Below are 24,352 nucleotides of genomic sequence, written 5' to 3'. Positions count from 1 at the left end.
TCAAGGCTAAAAGGTGAAAAGTTTAACAGGAACATGAGGGAAAACTTCTTCACTCACAGGGTTGAGAGTGTGGAATGAGTTGCCAGTGCAAGTGATGCATGCGAGCTTGAATTTAGACCATAAAATATAGAAGCAGAATTAGGACATCTCACCCATCGAGTCTGCTCTGCCATTTCATCATGGCTGATCCAATTTTCTTCTCAGCCCCAAAACCTAACATAAATTATGAATCTGATAACTGTGTAAATGTATTATAACAAATATCATCCTTCCCAGCTGATGTCTGACCAGCACTATTAATAGCCCTTTGAAGTTCAGACAATGTAAATTCAACATCCAAGCACTAACTGGAACATTTTTTTTTTCCCTGTCTCAACAATCTGAGGATTGCTGGTCAAAACTGTTTCTCTACAAGATCTCTCTTCTTTACTTAAATTGGCCAAACTATGTACACTGTTTCAGAATCAGTAACTGCAACCTTCTTTCCCCACCCCACACAAAATGGCAATGCATCAAGTGTTCCAACTCTCCCCATTTTCCGTATCATACCCCAAACCTTCCCTACCTGCATCTTTTTCCCAATGCTATCACAGTACATTCTCCAATGCATTTTCTTTGCCCCCTCACAATATTTCTTACTACGGCTCGAACTCTTTTATATTGTATGAAAAGTGAATTGGAGTAACACTACCTAAATTTCCTAAAAACTTTATTCCATCCTTCACAGCTCTTTTACACTGATCCATCCACCAGGGAGCAGCTCTCCTTTATAATCTCCCAACAACCGTGGAGCTGATTCCCTAGCTACTGAATGATTGATTTGAGTTGAGTACAGAGCACAAGGTATTATTTCTCAACTTGATATCCTTCAAAACAAATGGTCAGGAAATCTACTTTCACATAAATCATCAAATATTAAATCTGATTCTGATTTTGTCTTTATAATTCCATCTGGGGATATGAGAACCTTTTCTCTGATGCTCATCTATTCCCGTTGAACAGATAACGATCACCCCCATTGTTGTATCATTCCCAGTTACACACACTTGCTATATCCTCAGATAAAGTCTATAGCAGAAACAATGTTTTTAAATAGGTTTATCCTTGAACATCGACTGTCATTCAACCACACCTTCTTCAGATTTTCAGATCACATCTTGTATCAATATAATCTTGTATCTTCAAACTTAGAGATTAGCTGCACAGATATAACATCAGGTTTATTTAGTAAATTTTCAACAACTTGCTTAAATTCTTGATCATTACTAGCTACTTTATTAAGCAGAAATTTTCTTGAAAACAATCATTGCAATCTATAGCCTGTAACTTCCATTTATAGTTGAGCTTCTGAACCGCCTGTACAATCTGGCATTTTTGTGGTGTGAACAAAAGTTGTGAAGGTGCAGGACAGTTGCTGTTTGATGTGTATGGACCAAATCTAGGCAGTGGGGTCTGGGACTGGGCCCGAAAGTGAGAAACGAGCCTAAGATTTTACCATTGCTGGAGCAGACGGAGCCAATTCAAAGCAGCAGATCTGAGGAGAGGTAGATTTGAGGCAGAGGATCCTGGGTCTGGGAGCAAGGAATGACCCATAGTTTGGACGATTTAAACACTGGTCCAGATTGAAAGGGACAGGGGGTTGTTGAGGCTGGGGGAGAAGGACAGGCTAGTGTTCAGCTTGTCTCCACGCTGGCTGTGACCTGCATCTAATGGGCTCTTGGACTGGCTACAGTAATGAATGGCTTTGTGGCCATGGAGTCACTTACGTGTACTTCAGTTCTGAATGTTATTTGCTTACTTTTATTGTTTGCATGATTTGTTTTATTTCTGCACATTGGGTGTTTGACAGTCTTTTCTGATGGGTTCTATTGGGTTTCTTTGTTTTGTGGCTGCCTGTAAGGAGACATATCTCAAGGTTATATATAGTATACATGCTTTGATAATAAATATACTTTGAAATTTGAATAATAGCTAACAGGCTTCTAGCATTCCATTACAGGATTAGGAAAAAATCATTCACAACCCTCCTTTGAAATCTGAACATTATTTATTCCTTCTTGTAAGACATCATTAATAACTTCTAGAATTAGCCCTTTTATCTCTAGGTATTTTTCTGCAGCTTTTAAAATAATTTTAATATTTTTCTGCACTACTTTTAGATTGATGTACAATTTACCACACCTGCCATGAAAGTGACATACTTTAGTTTATCAATATCAGAGAATTCTCTGTTACACCATTATGCACTTTACACAGTTTTAAAACCATATTCTGGATATTAATAGGTCCCATTGACACTGTCTTCTGTACTTTCTGTGGAGCTTCTGCATATGATATACCCATTTCCAGCCGAACACGCTGCACTTTCACAGCTTATATACTGTACAGGATTGCTGCATAAGCAATGTTCTTCTCCAGTTGCTTTATTTGAGCCTAACTCCTTCTCTACAATTGCCATAATCACATTCTGCACCATATCTGCCACACCACTTTTTACTCTTACCCACAATTGCTATATGGCCAAACTTCTGGCATTGAAAGCATTTCAGAGGGGATGACACATAGACTCGAGATATAAAACATATATAACCTAAATTATATGCAGCGGATAGTGAGGTCAGCTGCGAAGATCCTCGGGGCCTCTCTTCCCACCAACACTACGCTGCATCCGCAAAGGAAACGGCATTATGAAGGACCCCATGCACCCATCATACAATTGTTTCTCCCTCCTGCCATCTGGGAAAAGGCTCCGAAGCATTCGGGCTCTTACGACCAGACTATATAACAGTTTCTTCCCCCAAGCTATCAGACTCGTCAATACCCGAAGCCTGGACTGACACCTTGCCCTACTGTCCTGTTTATTATTTATTGTAATGCCGGTACTGTTTCTGTGCACTTTATGCAGTCCAGTGTAGGTCTGTAGTCTAGTATAGCTTTCTCTGTGTTTTTTTTTTATTATGTAGTTCAGTCTAGTTTTGGTACTTTGTCATGTAAACCATGGTCCTGAAAAACGTTGTCTCATTTTTACTATGCACTGTACCAGCAGTTATGGTCGAAATGACAATAAAAGTTGACTTGACTTGACTTGACCCTATCCAGCAACTTATTTCATTGAAGCTTGATTAGATATCTGTTCTTACTCCACGACAAAACCTGTTTAAATGTTCAGCATCCACAACTTATCCCCTAACTATATTATTTTTAACTTGGTTCACAAATAAAGGCACACCAGAGATTGCTCCTCAAAGCCACTGTCTGTCAATATAATTTCTTGATGTCACTTTCCTTCCTTGTACAACATTTAATCCCAAAGCTTTCTCACATTGTTATTTTCTTTACAAGATACTAAGAGTGCCCCATTTCTTCAAGGCCTTCCATCCACAATATCTCCTAATGCTTTTTTCAAATCTGAAGTTAGTCTAATTGGATTGATATCAGAAATACTGTATGCCCACATTCAAAACTCAACAAAACCTTAAACTCTTCCTTACTTTTTATTTAAATCTGGTCTACTGCCTCTATCACTGGACAATAAGCCACTACAATCCTCAATCAGCTGCTTATTTTTCATTTTCCTGTCCATTTGCCTTCCTCCACATGACTCCTATCACTCAATACCACCTCCCGTTCATTATTTCTTCCTCTACATTATTTCGTGCCATCTCTACTCCTCTTCCTGCCTGAGAGCAATTCCCAACAGCAGGCTCAGTCCTCTTTTCCAACCCCAATCAGGATTCCCAAGACTGCCAGGCCTGTGGAATGATCTGACCTTACCTCTGGGATCACAGTGGCCTCTCCACGACCCTAACCTTTTCATATTTGTTATTGCCAATTAACTAATTCACCAATCAATTTTCACCTAATGCTTTGGAAATGTGCATCCTTTTTGTTTCCGCTAGTTGAAACTGAACAGAAACCACTGCGATTTACCTCTTGACCTCTGGTCAAGATGGTGCCAGCATTCCTCGAGTGACATCTTCTGGATAGTCAGTTATTTCAGTTTTTCTGCATCTTCTACGTAGTCTTATCTTAATTTTGTTTTTGAGGAGCTGGTGACTTAGTCTGTAGCTCGATGAGGGAGCTCGGGCTCTGCTGTTCCCGAGAAAACTCCGAGAGAGAAATGCGAGCACGAGGGATCACACAGAGACGAGAAGATGGACCACGATAGACTATATTTCTCACTGAGGAAGACTGAAACATTGAGGCAAATGCAGAGGAGAGTGAGCGGTTGTCTGACGGGTTGTTGGGTTTGAGTAGCTGCCCTCAATGAGGCTGCTGGTTTGAGTCATTGCCCTCAGAGGTGTTATCAAAATTCTGGGATTTATGGATTGGACTGTAGTTCATATTGGCCCCTCTCAGTTCTGTTTTTTTCCCCCCTGTGTTTTCACTCGTTCTTTATTTTTACTGATTGGTGAGCTGGAGATTTGGGGTGTGATATTCTCGTTGTTTCTCCATGTGGGTGATCTGTCAGCTTTTGTGCTGGGGACTGGTTGTGGGGTTTCGAGTTTGTGAATTTTTGTTCTTTTTCCTTTCATGTGGGTGGGGGAAGATTGATGTCTTTCTTCCAACTACTAGGGCTTTCTGTATTTTATGGCTATCTGGAGAAGACAAATCTCAGTTGTATTCTGCAAATGTGCTTTAATAATGAAATGAATCTTTTGAAACTTTGTACACATTCCTACAATAAGTTCTAATTGGCTTTGGAATGTGTTATTGTATTAATTTTATTTTTGACAAATATGAGGTGATTTACCTGAAACCAAAGGTTGACACATCTCAGCAATTTGTAAATGAGATGCCAGGAGCATGGAAAAAGCAAAGATTTAGAAATACAAATTCAAACTCTACCAGTGCCTTATTGCATACAGAGTGAAGCCCAGTCCCAAAAATAACGATGCAAAATGAATGATGAATTCTTGTGGAATAAGTAATTACACACAAAATGATGGAGGAACTCTGCAGGTCAGGCAGTATCTATGGAAATTGTTTCCAAAACAGTCAACTTTTCAGGCCAAGACCCTTCACTCTGGCCTCTTATCTCTTCTCACCTGCATATCATCCCCCCCTGCCCTCCCCCGGTCACCTCCTTTGTCCCTTTCTTCTATGGTCTTCTCTTTTCTCCTATCAGATTCCTTCCTCTCCAGCCCTTTACCTCTCCTACCCACCTGGCTTCACCTGTCAGCTTCCAGCTATCCTCCTTCCCCTCACCCACCTTCTTTATTCTGGCGTCTTCCCCTTCCTTTCCCGTCCCAAAGAAGGGTCTTGGCTCAAAATATTTACTGTTTATTCATTTCCATTGATGTTGCCTAACCTGATGACTTCCTTCAGTATTTTGTGTGTAGGTTTGGATTTCTAGCATCTGCAGAATTTCCAGACTTTGATCCTAAATGTGTTGATGATATGCTCCTGTTACTAGGGGAGCCTCACATGAGGGGTTATAACTATGTCTCAGTTATACAGCAAAGAAACAAGCCATTTCAGCCCATAACATCCATACCAACCATCACTAACCCCATTTCCAGTACAGGCTACCATGCCCTGGTGATTTAATTGCTTGTCCAAACACTTCTTTAGTGTTGTGAGAGAACCTACACTCACCATTTTCTCAGGCAGTGCAGTCCACACTTCAACCCCTCTCTAAGTAAACATAATATCCATTTAGACCCTTTCTAAACACTTGATTACTGGCTACACCTTCTGGTTTTAGACACACACATGCTAATGGGGAAAGGTTCTTAATCCTTTTTTCCAAATAACAATCAGTCTGCCACTCAAGATTTTCCACTAATTTCCCTAGACTGACTTCAGACTAACTGGCCTAAAGTTGCCTCTCATAATTTTGGAGTACCTCCATCAGGCTGACACTTGCTGCTTCAGCCTATGCCGTCTCTCCTCATTACTGTAACACTCTGTCCCAGACGACATCCTGATGAATCTCCTCTCCAGTGAAGTGAAGACCTTCCTGGGAGTATGACACTGAGAACTGTTCACAATTTTCAAGCAGCAGCCTAACCAATTTCTTATAAAGATGTACCAAAGACTCTTCTACTCTTACATTCTATGTCTGAGGTAATGAAGACCAGCACTCTGTATACATTCCTTACCATTCCATCTACTCATTCTGCCTCCTTCAGAGATCTTTGGAATTGTTCCTCAGTTGCTCAATACTGCCATGGTGGGTATCCTAATCCTACTGGGCCTCCAAATACATCATCTCACACTGATCAGGATTAAACTCTATCTGCCATTGCTCTGCCCAGTTCGCCAGCTGATCAAAAACATTCTACTGGTTTCTGGCACAGATTGTCATTTGGTCCCTAATATAGCCTACTCTTTTTCTTTATCCTCTTGCTGTTAATACATTTATAAAATACTGCTACCCTCTCTGTAATCTGGAAGGGCTTCACCTCTTTAAAATTGCCGTACCTACCATAGGTTTCCTTTATCAAACTCTGATACTTCTTGACATCTGAGTTTTCCTGGACATGTCATCTTTAATCTTCATCGTAAGGGAAATATATTATCTTCACTATTTCATTTTTAAATTACTTCCTCTTTCCAAATGTAGATATGCCTACAGTAGTTTCTCCTGGCTGCTAACAACATTGAAAATGGCCTTCCTCCATTTCAGACATTTAATTTCTGGAATATTCTTGCCCCTTTCCGTAGCTACTGTGAAACCTACCTAGTTATGTTCATTGTCTGTAAACTGTTCACCCACTGACACTTCATCCACTTCCCCAGCTTCATTCCCTAGGATTAAGTCCTATGTTGTTCCATCTCTAGTAGGACAGTCTACTAACACAAAACTCTCCTGAATGCAGTTCAAAAATTTAATCCTGCCTAATCTTTTCACACCAAGGTAATCCCAGTTGAAATCAAGGAAGTGGAATCCCCTACCAAACAAAGTGTGTACATGAGGCATCCTACTACATGTAGATATCCATGAAATGAAGCCAGTTTCCTAATTTAAACACCAAGAAACACAAGTACAGGAATGACATTGGAATCAAGCACTAAAGAATTAGAAACAAAAGAGCATATGTAGATACTGGAAATCCAGAGGAACGCAAACAAAATTTGCCAGAGGAACTCAGCAGGTTAGGCAGCATCTACGGATATGGATAAAGGATCTCAGCCTGAAACATGGACTGTTTATTCCTCTCCATAGATGCTGCCTGACCTGCTGAGTTCCTCCAGCATATTGTGCTTGCTACTAAACAACTAGATATAAACATCCTGTACTGCCACACAAAGACGGAAATTACACTGGTGGCTCACATTCATTTGACACAGGCATAATCAAGACTTTACCTGTGGTAAAGACAGCAGTCACAGGCTGGCTTTGTCTGTGTCCCTGGATGCCAGCGACCGACACCTGGTAATGTGAAGCAGGTCTCAGGTCCTGCAAGGAATACTGAGTCAGTGTGGGCTGTAATCTCAGCACTGACTTGTTAAATGTTCTATCAGTCTGTGCATATGCCAGGAGGATATAGTCAATGTAGGCTTTTGGAGGTGTCCATTCCACGAAAGCAAAGGTGTCGGCCACCTCCCGAATGGTGATGTGAGTTGGTCCATCAATTGCTAAAAGATAAAATGTGAAACTGTATTCAGCAATGACTTAATATGCCATTGATCACAAATGTCCCAAAGGGGAAACTTTGAGTAAACTTAACCGGCGATTAGCTTCAGATAGAAAGCTCTCTCTGCTTGGTGAATCACTCCCAGCGCTGATTGCCCAGTGCTAATTGGGTGGACTTCCTTCTTACAACTGATCATGGTTTGATACAACTGAATGGTTCCTTCAAAAATTCACTGAAGAATCAAATGTGTTTCAGCAGGACTGGGGTTAATCTGAATAAAGCTGGTGGACTTTCCACACTAAACATTAATGTATGTTGGATCTATCCAACAATCTGACTGGTCCATAATAACTTAACTAGTATCAAACTTTGGTACCCAAATTCTCAAAGTTCCATGATCTATGAGACATGAACTCCCCTGCACAAAACTGTGCTATTTACTCCCCGCCTCCAGCCCTTCTCATACCTATAAAATGTTTTAAGATTTTGCTTAATCTTAGTTTCCAAATTCATTTTGTGACATTTTTTGCCCTCTAAATTATGTAATTCTATTCCATATCCCCTGAAAACTTCAAGTGACATGTTCAGTACCAGTTTCCTCTACCTGACAAACACTCTATTCTTTCACTGATTAAACTTCCAATATTATCTGTTAAACACCTAAATTTATCATCTTTGTCTCTTACCCTTGCAGACACAGGCTGACTCTGAGCTCTTACTACCTCACCTTTGCTAGTTTTCTTTTACAAAATATTCTACTTACTTATTCACAATGCTCCATTTATATCCCTTCTCTTATTGCCCTTGAGTCATTGCAGTTCTTCTAGTGGAAGTACTGTTTGTGATTTGAGCAGGGCGTTATAGGATTTAGATTCAAGTGACAATGAAGGAACAATGATATCTTTTCAGGTCAGTTTCATAATCGAACATATAACAGGAACAGACCCTTCGGCCCAAGATGTGCTAAGCCAAAGGAACTAGTAATTAATTGCATAACTAAACTAATCCCTCTGTCTACATATGATCTATATCCCACCATTCTCTGAGTATTCATGTCTATCTAAGACTCATTATCATATGTGTCTCCACCACCAGCCATGGTAGCATATTCCAGGCCTTTCACTCTGTGGAATAAGATATCCCCACACATCTCCTTTGAACTTTCTGTAAATGCTTGACCTCTAGCCTTTGACTTTGGGGGGGGGGGTGGAATTATTTATTTAGTGATATAATGTGGACCAGTCCTTTCTGGGCCAATGAGCTACAGCACCCAGCCTATTTAACACTATCCTAATCACACCTACCAATTGGTCATTGGAAACCAGAACACCCATGGGAAACCCACATGGCCACAAGGAAAACATATAACCTACTAACTGAACTCCTAACTCCGACACCCCAAGCTTCAATAGAGTTGCACTAACCACGACACTACTGTGGCACTACGTGCTGGCTGCCTCTCATAACCTTCTGCAGGTCTCCCCTCTAACAATCTGTCCAACCCTTTTTTACAGCACTTGCTCTCTAATTCAGGTAACGTTCTAGTAAACCTCTTCTGCTCCCCCTCCAAAGCCTCAACAGCCTTCCTAAGACAGGATGGCCAGAAATGAATGTAGTATTACAGAGGCAGCACAAGTGAAATTTTAGAAAGCTGCGAAATGTTTGACTCTTGAGCTCAGTGTCTCGAGTAACTCCAAGCATGGCAGGAGTTTTTTTTTACTTATTCTACCAAACTCTGCAGCCTTTCAGGGAGCTGGGGACTTGGACTCCCAGATCCTTCTGTAAGTCAACACTGTTGAGGGTCTTGCCATTAAAAACGTATAATCCCTTTACATTTGATCTCCTGAACTGCAATATCTCACACTTGCCTTTATCTGCCATTCCTCTGCCCACATTTGTGATTGATCTATATCCTTTGGTAGTCTTCTACATGATCTACAACACCACTGATCTTTGTATTGTCTGTGAGCTAATAACAACACACCCATTTTCATTTGGGTCATTTATATATAATTGCAGACAGCAGAAGTCCCAGTATGGAACCCTGGAGAACAACACTACTTATGGACCTCCAGCCAGAATAAGTCCCACTGACCATTACCTCTGCAAGCCAATTCTTTTTTTTTTTAAACTTTTTTTATTGCATTTTTAAATGATTACAAAGTATGAAAAAAAACAATGTATATAACCCTTACCCCCTCCCTTTAACCCCTCCCCCCTAACTACCCTATAGAAAAAAAGAAAGAAAGAAAAAATGCCTGGTTGTTGCAATTCTGAAAGAAAACCGCCAAGTCACTCCAGAACCTACGCATTTTAATCTTCTGGCGGAGTCTTCCATAAGGGACTTTGTCAACACCTTCCTAAAATTCACTTAGACAAGGTCTACAGTTCACTGTCGTCACCTCCTCAAAAATCCGAGTCAGATTTAGTAAGACCTGACTATCCTGCAGAAAGCCACAATGACTCCCTAATTAGTCCATGGCTTTCCAAATGTACATCAGTCCTATCCTTAAGAATCCTCTCCATTCACATCTCTACACTGAAGTAAGACTCACCAGTCAGTAATTTCCAGGATTATTTCTACTCACTTTCTTGAACAAAGGAACATTAGTTACTTGCCAGTCCTCTGGAACTTCACCTGTGGCTGGACAGGACAGTATAATCTTGTTTAAGACCCCACTAATCTCATTTCTTGCCTCTCTCAATAACCTGAGGTCCATCCCGACACTACCCCCCCCCCTCCATTATCTCAAAATGCTTTGGCACATTTAGGATGCTGCACACAACATCCACTTCCTTCTCCTTAGTAAATACAGGTCAAAGTATTCACTTAGGACCTCGCCCACATCCTCAGCCTCCAAGTACATTACCTCCTTTATCCTTGACTAGTCCATTCCTCTCAATCTTGATGTGTGTGTGGAAATCCTTAAGATTCTCTTTATTCTTCTGACCAAGGACTTCTCATGGCCTTTCCTGGCTTTTCTAATCCCCTTCTTGAGTTCCAGCTTCCTTAGAATTCTCAAGGGCTTTGTTTGATTTTAGGTTCCTAAACCTTACATACATTTCCTTTTTCTTTTTGACAAAATTCACCACTTTCTCAAATCCAAGGTTCTCTTACCTTACCATTTCCATTCTTCTCACTGGAGAACAACTGTCCTATGTCCTGTGCAGTTGATCATTAATCTCCATTAAACAAACTTGCCCAAGAACAGCTATTTCCAATTAAGTCTCTCCAGTTCTTACCTAATTACACTTGCCACTGGTCCTGCTCCAGTTTAATATGCTCCCACAGGTGCATACTTATCCTTATTTGTAGCAATCTTAAAAAGTAAGGAATCGTGATCACTGCACCCTAGCTGTTCCCAGTCACCAGGTTATGCTCTTTTCCCAATAGGTCCAGTGTGACTTCCACCCAACCCCATTATTGGACTATCTACGTATCGATTTCGGAAATCTGACTCAGTGGATGTTCTGAACAAATTCTGCCATGTCTAAACCTTTTGCACAAAAGAGGTTCCAATATATATTGGGGAAGATTAAATCAACCATGACAACCCTTTTGTGAATCTGCCTGCATATCTGTTCCTCTGTGTTCCAGAGCAGGGAGGGGGTGACTGTAGCAGCAGAATCCTATCACAGTGATTGCACTTGTTTTACTTTTGAGTTTCCTATATAGACTCAGTGGATGTTCTCTCCATTAAGTCCCCCCTGAGTGCAGCTTTGGTATTAATTAATAGGGCAATCCCTTCCCATTCTTTTACCTCCCTCTCTTTTTTTATTGCGTGGGAAATGGCCCTTCTGGCCCCATGAGCCTGTGTTGCCTAATTACACCCATGTGACTAATCAGCCTACTAACCTGTACAAATTTGGAATGTGGGAGGAAGCCAGAGCACCTAGAGGAAATCTACATGGTCACTGGGAGAACGCACAGACTCCTTACAGACAGCAGCAGGAATTGAACCTGGGCCATTCCCACTATCAAGTGTTCTTCTAACCACTATCCTACCATGCTGCCCTATATTTTCCATCAAAAATCCTGCAACATTAAGCATCCATTCCTGTCCCCCTCTCTGCTATAGCCACAATGTCATTGTTCAATGTAATATATCCTGATCAATACTCTCTACGTTCATCCCCCTACCAGTTTTATTCTAAGCATTAACATAACATGCTTCAACTATTCATTCCATTATGTCTGTTGCCTTGGTTACAGACGCTGGTCAGGACATCGACCTTCCCTGCAATCCCGCTACATTCTGACCTGGTGACTGGTCATTGATACTTTGACTGAATGAAGTATTAACTCACGGGTGGAAATTGTTGCTGTTGCTGGTGCACTCCTCGCCTGCTCCTTGAGTGCGACCAGGTTGACTGTGTAGTCTTCACCCGGTCTCAAACCAGTCTGGTTGAAGGAGGTGACTGTCATGGGAAGCTGAACTATCATACCTCCTTCATTACTCTGAAACACAGATGCAATGTTACACTGGGTCGGAGAGAACAGTTCTGAAGTGGGGAGGAGAAATGAAGTTTGTCGGAGGAATAGAGAAAACTAGAGTAGGAAGGCAGTAGATGGATGAAGCCCTATCTGTGATGAGAGTCACTGACAAGGATAGTTAGGACCCAAATACTGGAGTATCTGAGGCTAGGATCAAGAACTGAGCGCAAAACGAAATGTTACCCCATAACTCTGGTTGGGTTTACGATTGAGCACAGAGGCACTGTTCAAGTGCTCTTTAAATATTCACTTCTTAGTGTTAAAATGTGATTACCTATCAGCGGGATGGTCCTGAATCTTTAAAGGGACCACATCAGCTATTCATTCTCCAAGGAGTCAGTCAGAGCATCTAAACCCTGGAAGCTGGCGCCGTTGGGTGAGTGTCGTAACAGGACCACCCCCATTCCCCCCCACCCACCATCGCCAACTCCTGACAGCCCTGGCTGCTCAGAGAGCCAATGATGAGTGCCAGATCCAAGATGTCCCTTTCAGGAACCCAGCACCGTTTCTCGGTTCTAAATCCCTCCCAGTCCAGAAGGAACTGTCATACATGCAAAACAGTTCGTGTATCCAAAATGCTTCTCGCGGTGAAGACCTGTTCCCTATCCACAAACCTGGATGGTGGAGGAGCTAAAGGGCTGGCATTCACAGGTTTAATTTGGAAATGTGGAAGGTGGGATTGATCTTGAGGGTCTTGGGGAGCTGCAAAGTGTAGGCCACTGGGTTTACTTCCCTGAGAATCCTGAAGGGTCCAATGAATTTGGCCACCAATTTCTTGGGCACCACTCGGAGTGGTGAATCCTGAGTCAATGACCAGACCTGTTGCTCCAGCTGCAAAACTGGCCCTTGTCTTCTCTTGCAGTTAGCCTTCATTTCAGCCTTCTGGGTAGAAGCTAACAAAATCTCCCCTCCTAGTTTATTTCTCCTTGCAACATCGGACAAGATCTTTGGCTGCAGGCATTCTAACCTTGGCCTTCTGCTCAGGAAAAGTGTTGAAGATTACCCAAATTGGCATTCAAACTGAGACATCCCATGCACCGAATGCCATAAGGTGTTGTGGGTGGCCTTCGCCCACATCAAATGTTTGCATCACTCATCCGGTCTTTCAGAGCCCAGGTTTCTTAAGGTTTGTTCCAACTCTTGGTTCACCTGCTCCATCTGGCCATTGGACTGTGGGTGAAACCCCGAGGAAAAGCTTGCTGTTGCCCCATCATCTTACCACCCTCCAAAAACATGACGCAGATTGTGGACCACAATCTGATACAACATCCACCAGAAAACTGAATCCTGAAGACTTGGTGCAGGACAATTTCAGCCAATTCCATTGCAAATGGGTAGTCTGTCCAAGGTGATGAATCTGCAGGCCTTTGAAAATGATCCACAATTACCATGATAAAGGTCTTCTCCTTGTAAGGAGGAAGACCCATGGCAAGGTCCATGGAGATGTGTGCACATGGTCTGTCCGGAACAGGCAGGGGATGGAGGAGCCCTTGATGTAAGGTATAGGACTCCTTGTTCCAGACAAACATTTCTCATGCCAGCACATATTGATGGACCTCTCTCGCTATTCCAGGTCAGCAGTATCTTCTCTCGATGACTCGAGGGTTCTGGCAATCCCTGTGTGGGTGGGCATTCTCAATGCACATCCTCATTGAAGAACTTGAGACCAATGGAACTAGGAACAAACAGTCAACCCGAGGGCCATTCTGAGGAATCGCCCCTTGTGCCTGGGCCTTCCAAACAAGGGTGTTGATTCCCCAATAACTTGACGCTATCACTTTGGTTTGGGCAAAATGGTGGTGCATTGCTGTGCTCTTCCAGGTTCGTCAAAATGATGGGACAAAGCATCTGGCTTCTGGTTCTTTGACCCCGGTTAATAGGTCAGGACTAAACTGAAGCAGTTAAAGAAAAGAGACCACATGGCCTGCTTGGAATTCAGTCTCTTGACCCCCTGAATGTAAGCCAGGTTCTTGTGGTCTGTCCGCACAATAAAAGCCCCCTCCAGCCAGTGACGCCTTTCCTCCAAAGCCAACTTGACTGTGAGCAGCTCTCTATTTCCAATGTCATAGTTCACCTCTGCTGGGGATAACCACCTGGAAAAGAATGAACATGGCTGCAGTTTATTGTCTGAAGGTGTCCATTGAGATGGCATTGCACCCACCTCCATGATGAAGGCAAGATCCAGATTAGGTGGCACCAAAATGGGAGCTGTCGTGAACTATTGTTTGAGCTCTGCTAAGGCAGCCTCCACTTCAGAAGTCCAAACAAAAGTGGTCCGTGGATCTCATGGTTAGTGCTATCAGCAGAGCCACAACTGAGCTGAAGTTTCTGATGAACTTTCAGTAAAAGTTGGCAAAGCCCAGGAATTTTTGGACTTGTTTCACATTGGATGGTTGCAGCTAATCATCAACTGTCTTACTAGGGACCATCTTGAGATTGTCATTAGAGATGATAAAGCCCAAAAAGGAAATAGTTACATGTTATTTGGACTTTCCAGCCTATCATAAAGTCTATGAACAAGATGCCTCTTTAGGATATCTCTGACGTGGGTAATGTGCTTCTCCATGGACTTTGAGAAAATTAGGAAGTCATCCAAGTAAACAAAGACATACTTACGGAGAGCGTCCTGGAGAGCACATTGTTTCTAAAGCCTGGAAAACTACTGGCACATTCACAAGGCCAAAGGGCTTGACCAGGTACTTATAGTGCCTTGTCGTCATATTGAATGCCATGTTCCACTTGTCACCCTCTTTTAGGCAAACCGGATTGGATGCTGCAATTATCTCTGAACCTTCCTCCAAGGATGGCTCCCGAGGCTCCTTAGGCAGTGGGGTGAGTTGGCAGACCCCAGATTCTCCACAGATTCACAGGAGTCTTTAGTGAAAACAGACATTGGCAACGAGGTGCAACAAATCATCGTGGTGTTCCTGGGACTTAGCTCCAAGAGTTTCCATTTTAGTCGAGAGCTGGGAACTGGAGCCCTTTGGCGTAGTTGCTACAGCTCCAGACTGCTTAGGCACCTCCATGGCTTGCTCCTGGACTAGACATCTAGTTCCAGCACCCTCCTGACTGGACAGGATTGGGACTCCCATGGGCCTGTTGGCTGGAGGCAGCTTATCTGCCCTTGAAGGCAGGATTGGGTTTCCTGAAGGCTCCATATTACCCTGAACAGATGTCTGACCCCTCTTCAGCCAGTTGTCTTGGGAGAGTCTGGTGGTCAGAACACTTAGCTGAAAATAATCCTTCTTGCAGTGACTGGACAATGCAATGATCCTCCCTTCCTTCCAGTTCATGGAGGGGTTATGCTGGGCCAGCCAAGGGTGCCTGAGGATCAGGGGTATGCTCTAGAAACTAATGTCCTCCACATGATCCTCTACCCTCATCCACAAGAGCAATGTCTACTGCCTGATCTATCTGGAACCAAGCGGATGGCCATTCATGATGGTTGCGGGCATGGGCTGCTTCAACTCCTGCAGATATGTTCTAAGCCAATGGGCGGCTCCCAAGACCAGGAAATTTCCAGCTGCTCCAGAATTCAAAAAAGCGTCACCTCTCATTGGTTCATACCCTAGGAGATCTCCGCTTTCAGAGTGACACCAAAATCCATGGGATTTGAAGTAGTGGCTGCTACCGTCATAGTCCACCCAATACCGGACAGTCTTAGCAGTTCTCCCAACTGCTGTAGCTTTGGATATTTGGCCCACAAGTGACCTGCTTCCCTGCAGTAATATCAGCATCCTGTGTTCCCAATGCTGGAACCTCTCATTGTCAGAGAGTCTTATGTGGCCAACTTACACGGACGCAGCAGGTTCCAGACAGGAGACAGGCTGGTCATGGTCTGAGATCAGTGGGTGTAACTACGATGCACTGAGGCTAGGCTCAGACCTCTTCAACCTCTTGATGTAGTCCCACTTATGCACTGCTAGACAATTATTGAGGCAAATGATTGGTTGATCAGACCCTCTAAGCCCTCTGCTGGCTTTTCCAAGACAAGGGGATTCTCAATTCATCTCGGAGTCTGTGGCAGTATAGTGTGGCCAAGGTTTCCCTGTTCCAGCCACTCTCTTGGGCCAAGGTCTGAAACTTGATACCATAGTCAGCCTCTGACTGTCTTCTGTCGAATCTTCATCAGTCAGTCCGAAACTCAGCTGTCTCTGGCGGGGTGATGGAACACCATCCTCATGACGGCCATGAATTCCTCCAAATCCAAGCAAATCTCTGACCTGCATTCCCAATATATGGTGGCCCAAGCCAGGGCCTCTCCAGTCAGGAGCGAGAGATAATGAAGACCATCTTTCCGTACTCGAAAGGGAAAAAGGAACTGGGCCTGCTGGAGTTCCAACACTAAAGAGCAATGAATGAGGAAGCCATGGCAAGATACCAGGTCACTGTCAAATCTCTTTGGGGTTGGAAGATATACTGGCTCTGCAGAGCCACCAAACGGTTCTGGATTCTTCCTTTTGAAAGCTGACAAACAGCTACCAAGAGATCATGTATCTCCAAGCTCTGTCTGGAAATCTCCTCTAGGTGGCTGGTCACACTTGACAAAAGACTGATACCAGTTGGATCCATACTGACTCAGTCATAAGGTGACGAGAGTCCTTGACAAAGATGGTTTTGACACCAATGCTGAAGTATCCAAGGTTAGGATTGAGACATGGAATAAAACTGGTTTGAGAACTGATCACAGAATAAAATGCCAGACGATATCTCTGGTTGGGCTTAGGACTGAGCACTGAGGTGCTCTTTAAATACTCAATTCATGACAGCTAAAATACGATTGCCAATTAGCAGGGTAGTCCTGAATCTTCCAGAGAAGACTCCAGAGAGTTAGAGTGACTAAACACTGGAAGATGGCATGGTTGGGTGCGTGTCGTAACACTGTCTTTATCTGTGACTTAGTGTTACTGCAGAGGAACCTTTTCTCCTCATCTTTTCAGCCTCTCTGATCTACAGTTAAAAGTCCTCAGCCACCCACCCACCTTGGACCATTGAGTGCTATTGTGACACAACTGCATGCAGTGTTTAGGTACAAAGAGGCAAGGAAGTGACGGACAAGTACAAGAACTGGCCTCGGATCTTGGGCATTGGTCCGATGGCCACAGGGTTACTAGGTGTCTGAGAGAATGAGTGAAGTGGCTGAATGTGACTTACCTTTGCAATGAAACTGATTTCCCAAGCATCAGATGTGAACTGAAAAGGGTCCCACTGTAACTCCACTGCTGTCTCCGTAATAGACTTGAAGCGAAGTCCTTGAGGAGTAGGCAGATCTTGGGGAGATACCAGAGATTAGTCTGAGCTCACAAGGACTACATCTTTCAGGCCTTCTGGCAACAAAGTCACATTCCAAATAGAGAGTATTTACACGTTTTGTTTTACCTGTAGTCACTACTCACAGGAAAGGCTTATAATTTCCTTTACCATAGAACACTACAGCACAGAAACAGGCCTTTTGACCCTTCTTGGCTGTGCCGAACCATTTTTCTGCCTAGTCCCACTGACCTGCACCTGGGCCATATCCCTCCAAACCCCTCTCATCCAGATACTTTTCTTAGATGTCAAAAGTGAGCCCGCATTCATCACTTCATCTGGCAGCTCATTGCACACTCCCACCACTCTCTGCGTGAAGAAGCCCCCCCCCAATGTTCCCTTTAAACTTTTCCCCCTTCACCCTTAACCCATGACCTCTGGTTTTTTTCTCCCCTGGCCTCAGTGGGAAAAGCCTGCTTGCATTCACTCTATCTATACACATCATTATTTTATGTGCATACTTTATGTGCATCAGCCACTTCCTGTGTCAGTGCTGAGAAAATTTACAAAATAGACAGTAAGCTTGTTCATTTGCGGGGTACCAGCATTTGTTGCCAATCCCTAATTGCCCCTGATTGAGAAGGCAGTGGTGAGTCAAACACATTGGTGGGTCTGGAGATCAGGAGAGGCAGATTTCTTTCCCTTACTGACAATTTGAGGAGCTGATCTAATGTTATCACAACCTAAAGGTTCTGAGCCCTTTGCTGATACAGAAGTTATTTAATTACCAGGTGAATTTAAATTTCATGTTGCCATGGTGGGATTTGAACACATGATTCTGAGACAATGGCGCAGAATGCTGATTGTTAGTCCAGCAACAAGTCTGGTTCGTGCAACAGCTGGATCTAATGAAACTTACTTTTCAGAAAGAAAATAAATCACAAGAACAGGTTACAGACTCATGGAATGTCCCATGGTGGGTTTCAGGCTCTTGTCAATATTCCTGCTGTTATTTGTACATTTGGTGAAAGGAACTGTTCCAAAGAAATGGCTGAAAGGAGGGCAGAGTTTTAGGAACGGAATTTCAGAGGTTCGGGCTGACACAGCTGAAGACACAGAGAGCCATGGGGACATGCCAGAACTGGAGTTGCACAGTCAACCCAAAGGCCGCGAGGTTGGACAAGGTAACGGAAACAGGAAGAGCAATGTTGAAAACGGATCTGCAAGGTGGAATGAAAAATAAAAATGAACACTGTTTAATGACGATGCGGTAAAAGGGTGGTGAGGGACTGGAGGTTGGTGAGAGTTAGAAGGCAGGTCGCAGAGTGTTAGTGAGCTTTGGAACAGATGAGGCTACATTTAATATGGTGGAAGCAGCTCATACAGGCCAGGACAGAGACAAGTGAACAAGGAGGCAAGAGTTTATCAAAATTCAACTCTAGAGAATAGTCTCTCTCAGCTTCAGACTGCCAGTGGCGGGTATATAATGAGAGGGTTACAGGCGCAATTTGTAAGATAGATATGAAATGAAGGGTTCAGCTTTCTGTTGTGAGAAAGATGGGATGAAGGTGGGGCTGAAACAACATTGTTCCACTCTTCATTTGTACATCCAGGAAGAATTTCAGGCCCTGCAGTCCACCTCATCCACACCATTTACCAACAGTTAACTCAAACAGTTCTATGCCTTGCTGATTCAAAGTGTTTGCCATTACACTTCTTAAATTTTGTGAGCGTCTCCATCATTTCCTTAGCAGGATGTTTCAGATTCCAACCACCCTATCAGTGAAAAGAAATCTTGCTCAGTTCCCTTTTAAAAGGTTTAGCCCTTGCCTAACCTTATGCCTTCCAGTTGCAGAAAGGGAAGGAATTCAATTAAAGTCATAGAGTGCCAACCATATGATCACCATTTTCCTGCAGGTGGCCACATCCCTCCAGGTGTTTCTTAAATGATACCATTGTACCTGCCTCAACCACTTCCTTGGATGGCTTCTAGTGTGAAAAAATTACCTCTCAAGATCCTTTTAAAACCTTTTCCCTCTCACTCTATATCTATGCCCTCTAGTTTTGGGAGGGGGAACTGATACTATTCATCTTATCTTCCTCTCATAATTGTAAACATTTCTAAAACATCACCCCTCATTCCATGGGATAAGGATGCAACCTGACCAATTAACTCAGGCCCTCTAGCCTGGCAACATCTTTCTGCGCTCTTTTCAGTTTAGTCATGTTTTCCCTACTAACTGGGTGACCAAAATTCTACCCGGTACTCCATGGGGCCTCACTGATGATTTACACAAATCCAACATAACGTCCTATACTCGTTGCTCTGGCTGATGAATGCCAACTTGCTTAAGTACCTTTTGTCAGTACTCTGTCTACCCGCAGTGCAGCTTTCAATGAGCTATGCATTTGTACTCCTGGACACCTCTGTCCCATTACATCCCTATCTTTCCACCCCTCACCCGCAGTTTTGAATAATTTTGTACACATCTACCAGGCCCTTCCTTTGCTTCTCTTAATTGAATCAAACCCATCCTCAACAGTCTCTCCTCTGAAGTGAAACACTCCATCCCAAGCTCCTCTGCAGTGCCGCACGCCCTTCCCTGAGTACAGGGACCAGGGCTGCACACCACGTTCCAGATGTGGCTGCACCAGTGTTTTATAACACATCAAACTCTCCCTGCTCTTATGTTCTGTGTTTCACCTCATGAAGGCAAGTATTCCATATGAATTTTTTTTTAAATTTGCAGATGAAGGAAATCTGAAACAAAAACAGAAAATCTAGTTTACTAAAACCTCGGTTGGTCAAACAGTATTTATGGAGAGATAAACAAGGACTTGGGAAGGAGCGAGAGAGAGAGCGAGATATGTTCATCTTCTATAGGAGAGAAGGCATGGGATGAATTAAGATGGCATAATGGCAGTAATTACCCACAGATGGAGAAGCAAGAAACTACAGATGCTGGAAACAGAAGCAACAATCTGCTGGAGGGACTCAGCAGCCCGAGCAGGATCTGTGGAGGTGTTGGGAGAGGAACTGTTGATATGTCAGGACTGCATTATCGGCAGATGAAGTGGGTCACTGATGTGAAGACACTGGGACCTGCCCCATGGGCCACACTTAACAAGCTGAAGAAAAGCTCAGGAAATGGAAGATGTTTTCCCCGCCTTCTCTCCCAAAAGCCAACTTACTTAGTTTCTCAGTTTACTTATTCAGTTCTGACAAAGAATCACAGACTCCAATATATTGGCTCTTCTGCTGCGGGGCCTAATGAATTTTCCAACATTTTCTGATTTTGTTTCATGTATATGATTTTCACCAGCTCACCTAGTGTGCAGACACCTTCAGTGATGCTGCACATTGAACACTAAAGTCACTCAGGTCCTCAAAACTCCTTAATGCCCCACCATTCACTGTGAATGCAATGTTGTCAGGATAGATTCCATCTAGCACTGTAACCAGTGAACAACTGACCAGGTTCTTCCTACAGGTTTGGGACTGTTCTTCTCATCATCAGACAAACCATCAATTTTTGCCTCATCTGCAAGAGGATCAAAATGACAGAAATCTAGTCCCTTCGGCCCACTACGTTGTGCAGACCATACAACCTACATGACGAGCTGAACAGCTTTATATCACAAATTGCCCAGTGATTCAGTATTTCCTGGGTGACTTTAAATTAATAACCAACGTGCCATTTTTGAAAGCATTTTGAAACTGTGAGAGGTAAAGTTTCAGAAGTGATGTGACACCGCCCTATCAGGAGATTCTGTGCAATCATATTCAACCCAAAAAAGTGTACTGGTGTAAAGATGCACATGTACAAAGGTGTGTAAGTTCCTATCAGGCAGTAAAATGGGCCCTTGAACTGATGATTTCCTGATTTAAGTGGAGAAAGTACAAGGTGATGCTTAGAGGAAAGAGAAGGCGAGGTAATGTTTTAGGTCAAAAACCTTTCATCAAAACAACTTCTCATCCTCCTTCAGGGCAGACTGGACTCTTCTAGATTCATTTCACATATGTGACTCAGCTTGCAGGGGAACTGGCCATTTCTATAGCAGCAAGCCATGGCTCAGCTCCTCTTCCATTCAGACACCCTGACCGGCTGACCACAGTTTACAGCTCCACTCTTCGTATCACATTACCCCGCATTGTTTTTATTGTCACCATCAAAGTGGCCCATCATTTACAACTTTACCTCCCCACCCCCCAGAGTTTTTCTAGCCTTGTCCTACCACAGACTATTCATCCCTCTCCCATCTTCTCTCCAACTTGTTTTCTCTCTCCTGGTCTACAAGAAGTGTCTTCAACCTGAAACAGAGATGCTGCCTGACCTGTTTAAGTGTTTCCAGCATTTTCTGTTTCTATTTATTCCAGATTTCCATTGCTGGAGTATTTTCAATGATTTCGAGGTTATGTTGGGAGTGGACGTGACTGTAGCTGGACTCAGCCTGAGCACTGCTCACAGTTCAGGTCACTGTGTTCCAGGGAAGGTCTGACTGCACTTGAGAGGTTGCGGAGGAGATTCGCGGCACGCTGTCAGGACGGGAAATTTCAGCGGTTTGCCCAGCTGGGGTTGTTTTCTTTTAAGTACAGGAAACTGAGGGGACACTCAACTATGTGGAGTAAATAGAGGGACTGCAGCAGAGGGGTCAAATTCCAATTTTACAATAATTGGTAGAGAGATTAGGGGGGGATGAGGGGACTATAAATGAAAGGGTGAGAGGATAGAAATTCCCATCACATTGGAAACACAATCACTTTTAGATGTGACCTTGAGGACACTCAGGGCTATGGACCTGATGCTGGAAAGGGTGGCGGTGAAATGTGTAAGTCTTCCACAACTGGCACAGCTATGGTGGGGGCAAAGGCCCTCTGCTGCTGTGAATGGGGGATGATTGTGCAGCAGCTGCTACTAAACATTAAACACAAAACACACTGCAGATGCTGTGGTCAAATCAACACGTACAAACGAGCTGGAGGAATTCAGCAGGTTGGGCAGCATCCGTGGAAATGAGCAGTCAACGTTTCGGGCCGAGACCCAAAGTCCTGATGAGTCCTGATGAAGTTGTCTCGGCCCGAAACGATGATTGCTTGTTTCCACAGATGCTGCCCGACCTTCTTAGTTCCTCTAGCTTGTTTGTACGTGCCATTAAAGAGTCTTCCCCCACAAAAGCTGGCAGAGCCTCGATCTGTACCTGCCATACAGTCTGCTCCAGGGAAGCGATCCTGACAGGAGCAGTTGCCATGACTACACTGACTGTTGTTGCTGCAGTTGTTCAGGCACCTCAGCTGGTTGCAGTCCTCTCCAGTATAGTCCACGAAGCACAGACATGTGTCATTCTCACAGTGCCCGTGGCCAGAGCACGCATTCAGGCACTTCAGCTGGGCACAATCTTCACCTTTGTAGGGGTCCTCACAGACACATTCTTCCTGTACACATAGGCCGTGCCCGCTGCAGTCCCTCAGGCATTCTGTGTCATTGCAGTCCTGCCCTGTGTAGCCCTGGTCACAGACGCAGTCCCCATTGACACACACCCCGTGCCCAGAGCAGTTCGTCAGGCAAAGTGGCACCGAGCATCCCTTGCCAGTCCAGCCAACGTCACAGATGCAATCACAAGTCTGCGTGCTGAAGTTCCCATGGCCACTGCACAGGGGAGCGTAATCAACTTCACCTGGAGGGGGAGGGGAGAAAAGAGAGAGTGAGTGAGTGAGTGAGAGAGTGAGAGAGAGAGAGAGGGACAGAGTGAGTGAGAGAGTGTGTGTGTGAGAGAGAGGGAGAGAGTGTGTGAGTATCAGTGTGTGTGAGAGAGAGAGTGAGTGTGAGTGACAGAGTGTGTGTGAGAGTGAGAGAGGGAGTGAGTGTGAGTGACAGAGTGTGTGTGAAAGTGAGAGAGAGGGACTGAGTGAGTGAGACAGTGTGTGTGAGAGAGTGGGAGAGAGTGTGTGAGTATCAGTGTGTGTGAGAGAGAGGAGAGAGAGTGAGTGAGAGAGAGAGGGGACTGAGTGAGTGAAAGAGTGTGTGTGTGAGAGAGGGAGAGAGAGTGAGTGTGAGTGACAGAGTGTGTGTGAGAGTGAGTGAGAGAGAGTGAGTGTGAGTGACAGAGTGTGTGAGAGAGAGGGACTGAGTGAGTGAGAGAGTGTGTGTGTGAGAGAGAGGGAGAGAGAGTGAGTGTGAGTGAGAGAGAGAGGGACTGAGTGAGGGAAAGAGTGTGTGTGTGAGAGAGGGAGAGAGAGTGAGTGTGAGTGACAGAGTGTGTGTGAAACTGAGAGAGAGGGACTGAGTGAGAGAGTGTGTGTGAGAGAGAGGGAGTGTGAGTGACAGTGTGTGAGAGAGAGGGAGAGAGTGTGAGTGTGAGTGAGAGAGAGAGAGAGGGACTGAGTGAGAGAGTGTGTATGTGAGAGAGAGGGAGAGAGAGTAAGTGTGAGTGAGAGAGAGAGGGACTGAGTGAGTGAGAGAGTGTGTGTGAGAGACAGGGAGAGAGAGTGAGAGTGAGTGACAGAATGTGTGTGAGAGAGAGGGAGAGAGAGTGAGTGTGTGTATGAGAGAGAGGGAGAGTGAGTGACAGAATGTGTGTGAGAGTGACAGAGTGTGTGTGAGAGTGAGAGAGAGGGACTGAGTGAGTGAGAGAGTGTGTGTGTGAGAGAGAGGGAGAGAGAGTAAGTGTGAGTGAGAGAGTGTTTCTGTTTGTGAGTGAGAGAGATAGAGGGATTGAGTGAGTGAGAGGCTGTGTCTGTGTGTGAGTGAGAGAGAGAGAGGGACTGAGTGAGTGAGAGAGTATGTGTGTGGGAGAGAGGGAGAGAGCGTGAGTCTGAGTGAGAGAGAGGGACTGAGTGAGTGAAAGAGTGTGTGTGTGAGAGAGAGGGAGAGAGGGAGAGAGTGAGTGTGAGTGACAGAGTGTGTGTGTGTGAGTGAGAGAGAGGGACTGAGTGAGTGAGAGAGTGTGTGTGTGTGAGTGAGAGAGAGGGACTGAGTGAGTGAGAGAGAGGGACTGAGTGAGTGAGAGAGTATGTGTGTGAGAG

General features: G+C 44.2%; 1 protein-coding gene across 1 annotated transcript in view; it reads right to left on the bottom strand.

Annotated features, from left to right (window-relative positions):
* tnr (tenascin R (restrictin, janusin)) overlaps positions 1 to 24,352 on the bottom strand; it is a 167,825-nt gene that overhangs the window by 105,489 nt on the left and 37,984 nt on the right. Inside the window, exons 3-6 of the mRNA XM_059983537.1 lie at positions 22,528 to 23,004; positions 17,233 to 17,348; positions 11,892 to 12,042; positions 7,315 to 7,584 (exon numbers count right to left, since the gene is read on the bottom strand). Coding sequence (XP_059839520.1) covers positions 7,315 to 7,584; positions 11,892 to 12,042; positions 17,233 to 17,348; positions 22,528 to 23,004 — 1,014 coding nt within the window. The remainder of the gene's footprint in view (positions 1 to 7,314; positions 7,585 to 11,891; positions 12,043 to 17,232; positions 17,349 to 22,527; positions 23,005 to 24,352) is intronic.

The sequence above is a fragment of the Hypanus sabinus genome, chromosome 11, assembly GCF_030144855.1.
Source record: "Hypanus sabinus isolate sHypSab1 chromosome 11, sHypSab1.hap1, whole genome shotgun sequence".
NCBI lineage: Eukaryota > Metazoa > Chordata > Chondrichthyes > Myliobatiformes > Dasyatidae > Hypanus > Hypanus sabinus.
Note: the sequence above shows the minus strand (reverse complement) of the source record. Positions and strands in the feature narration are given on the sequence as shown.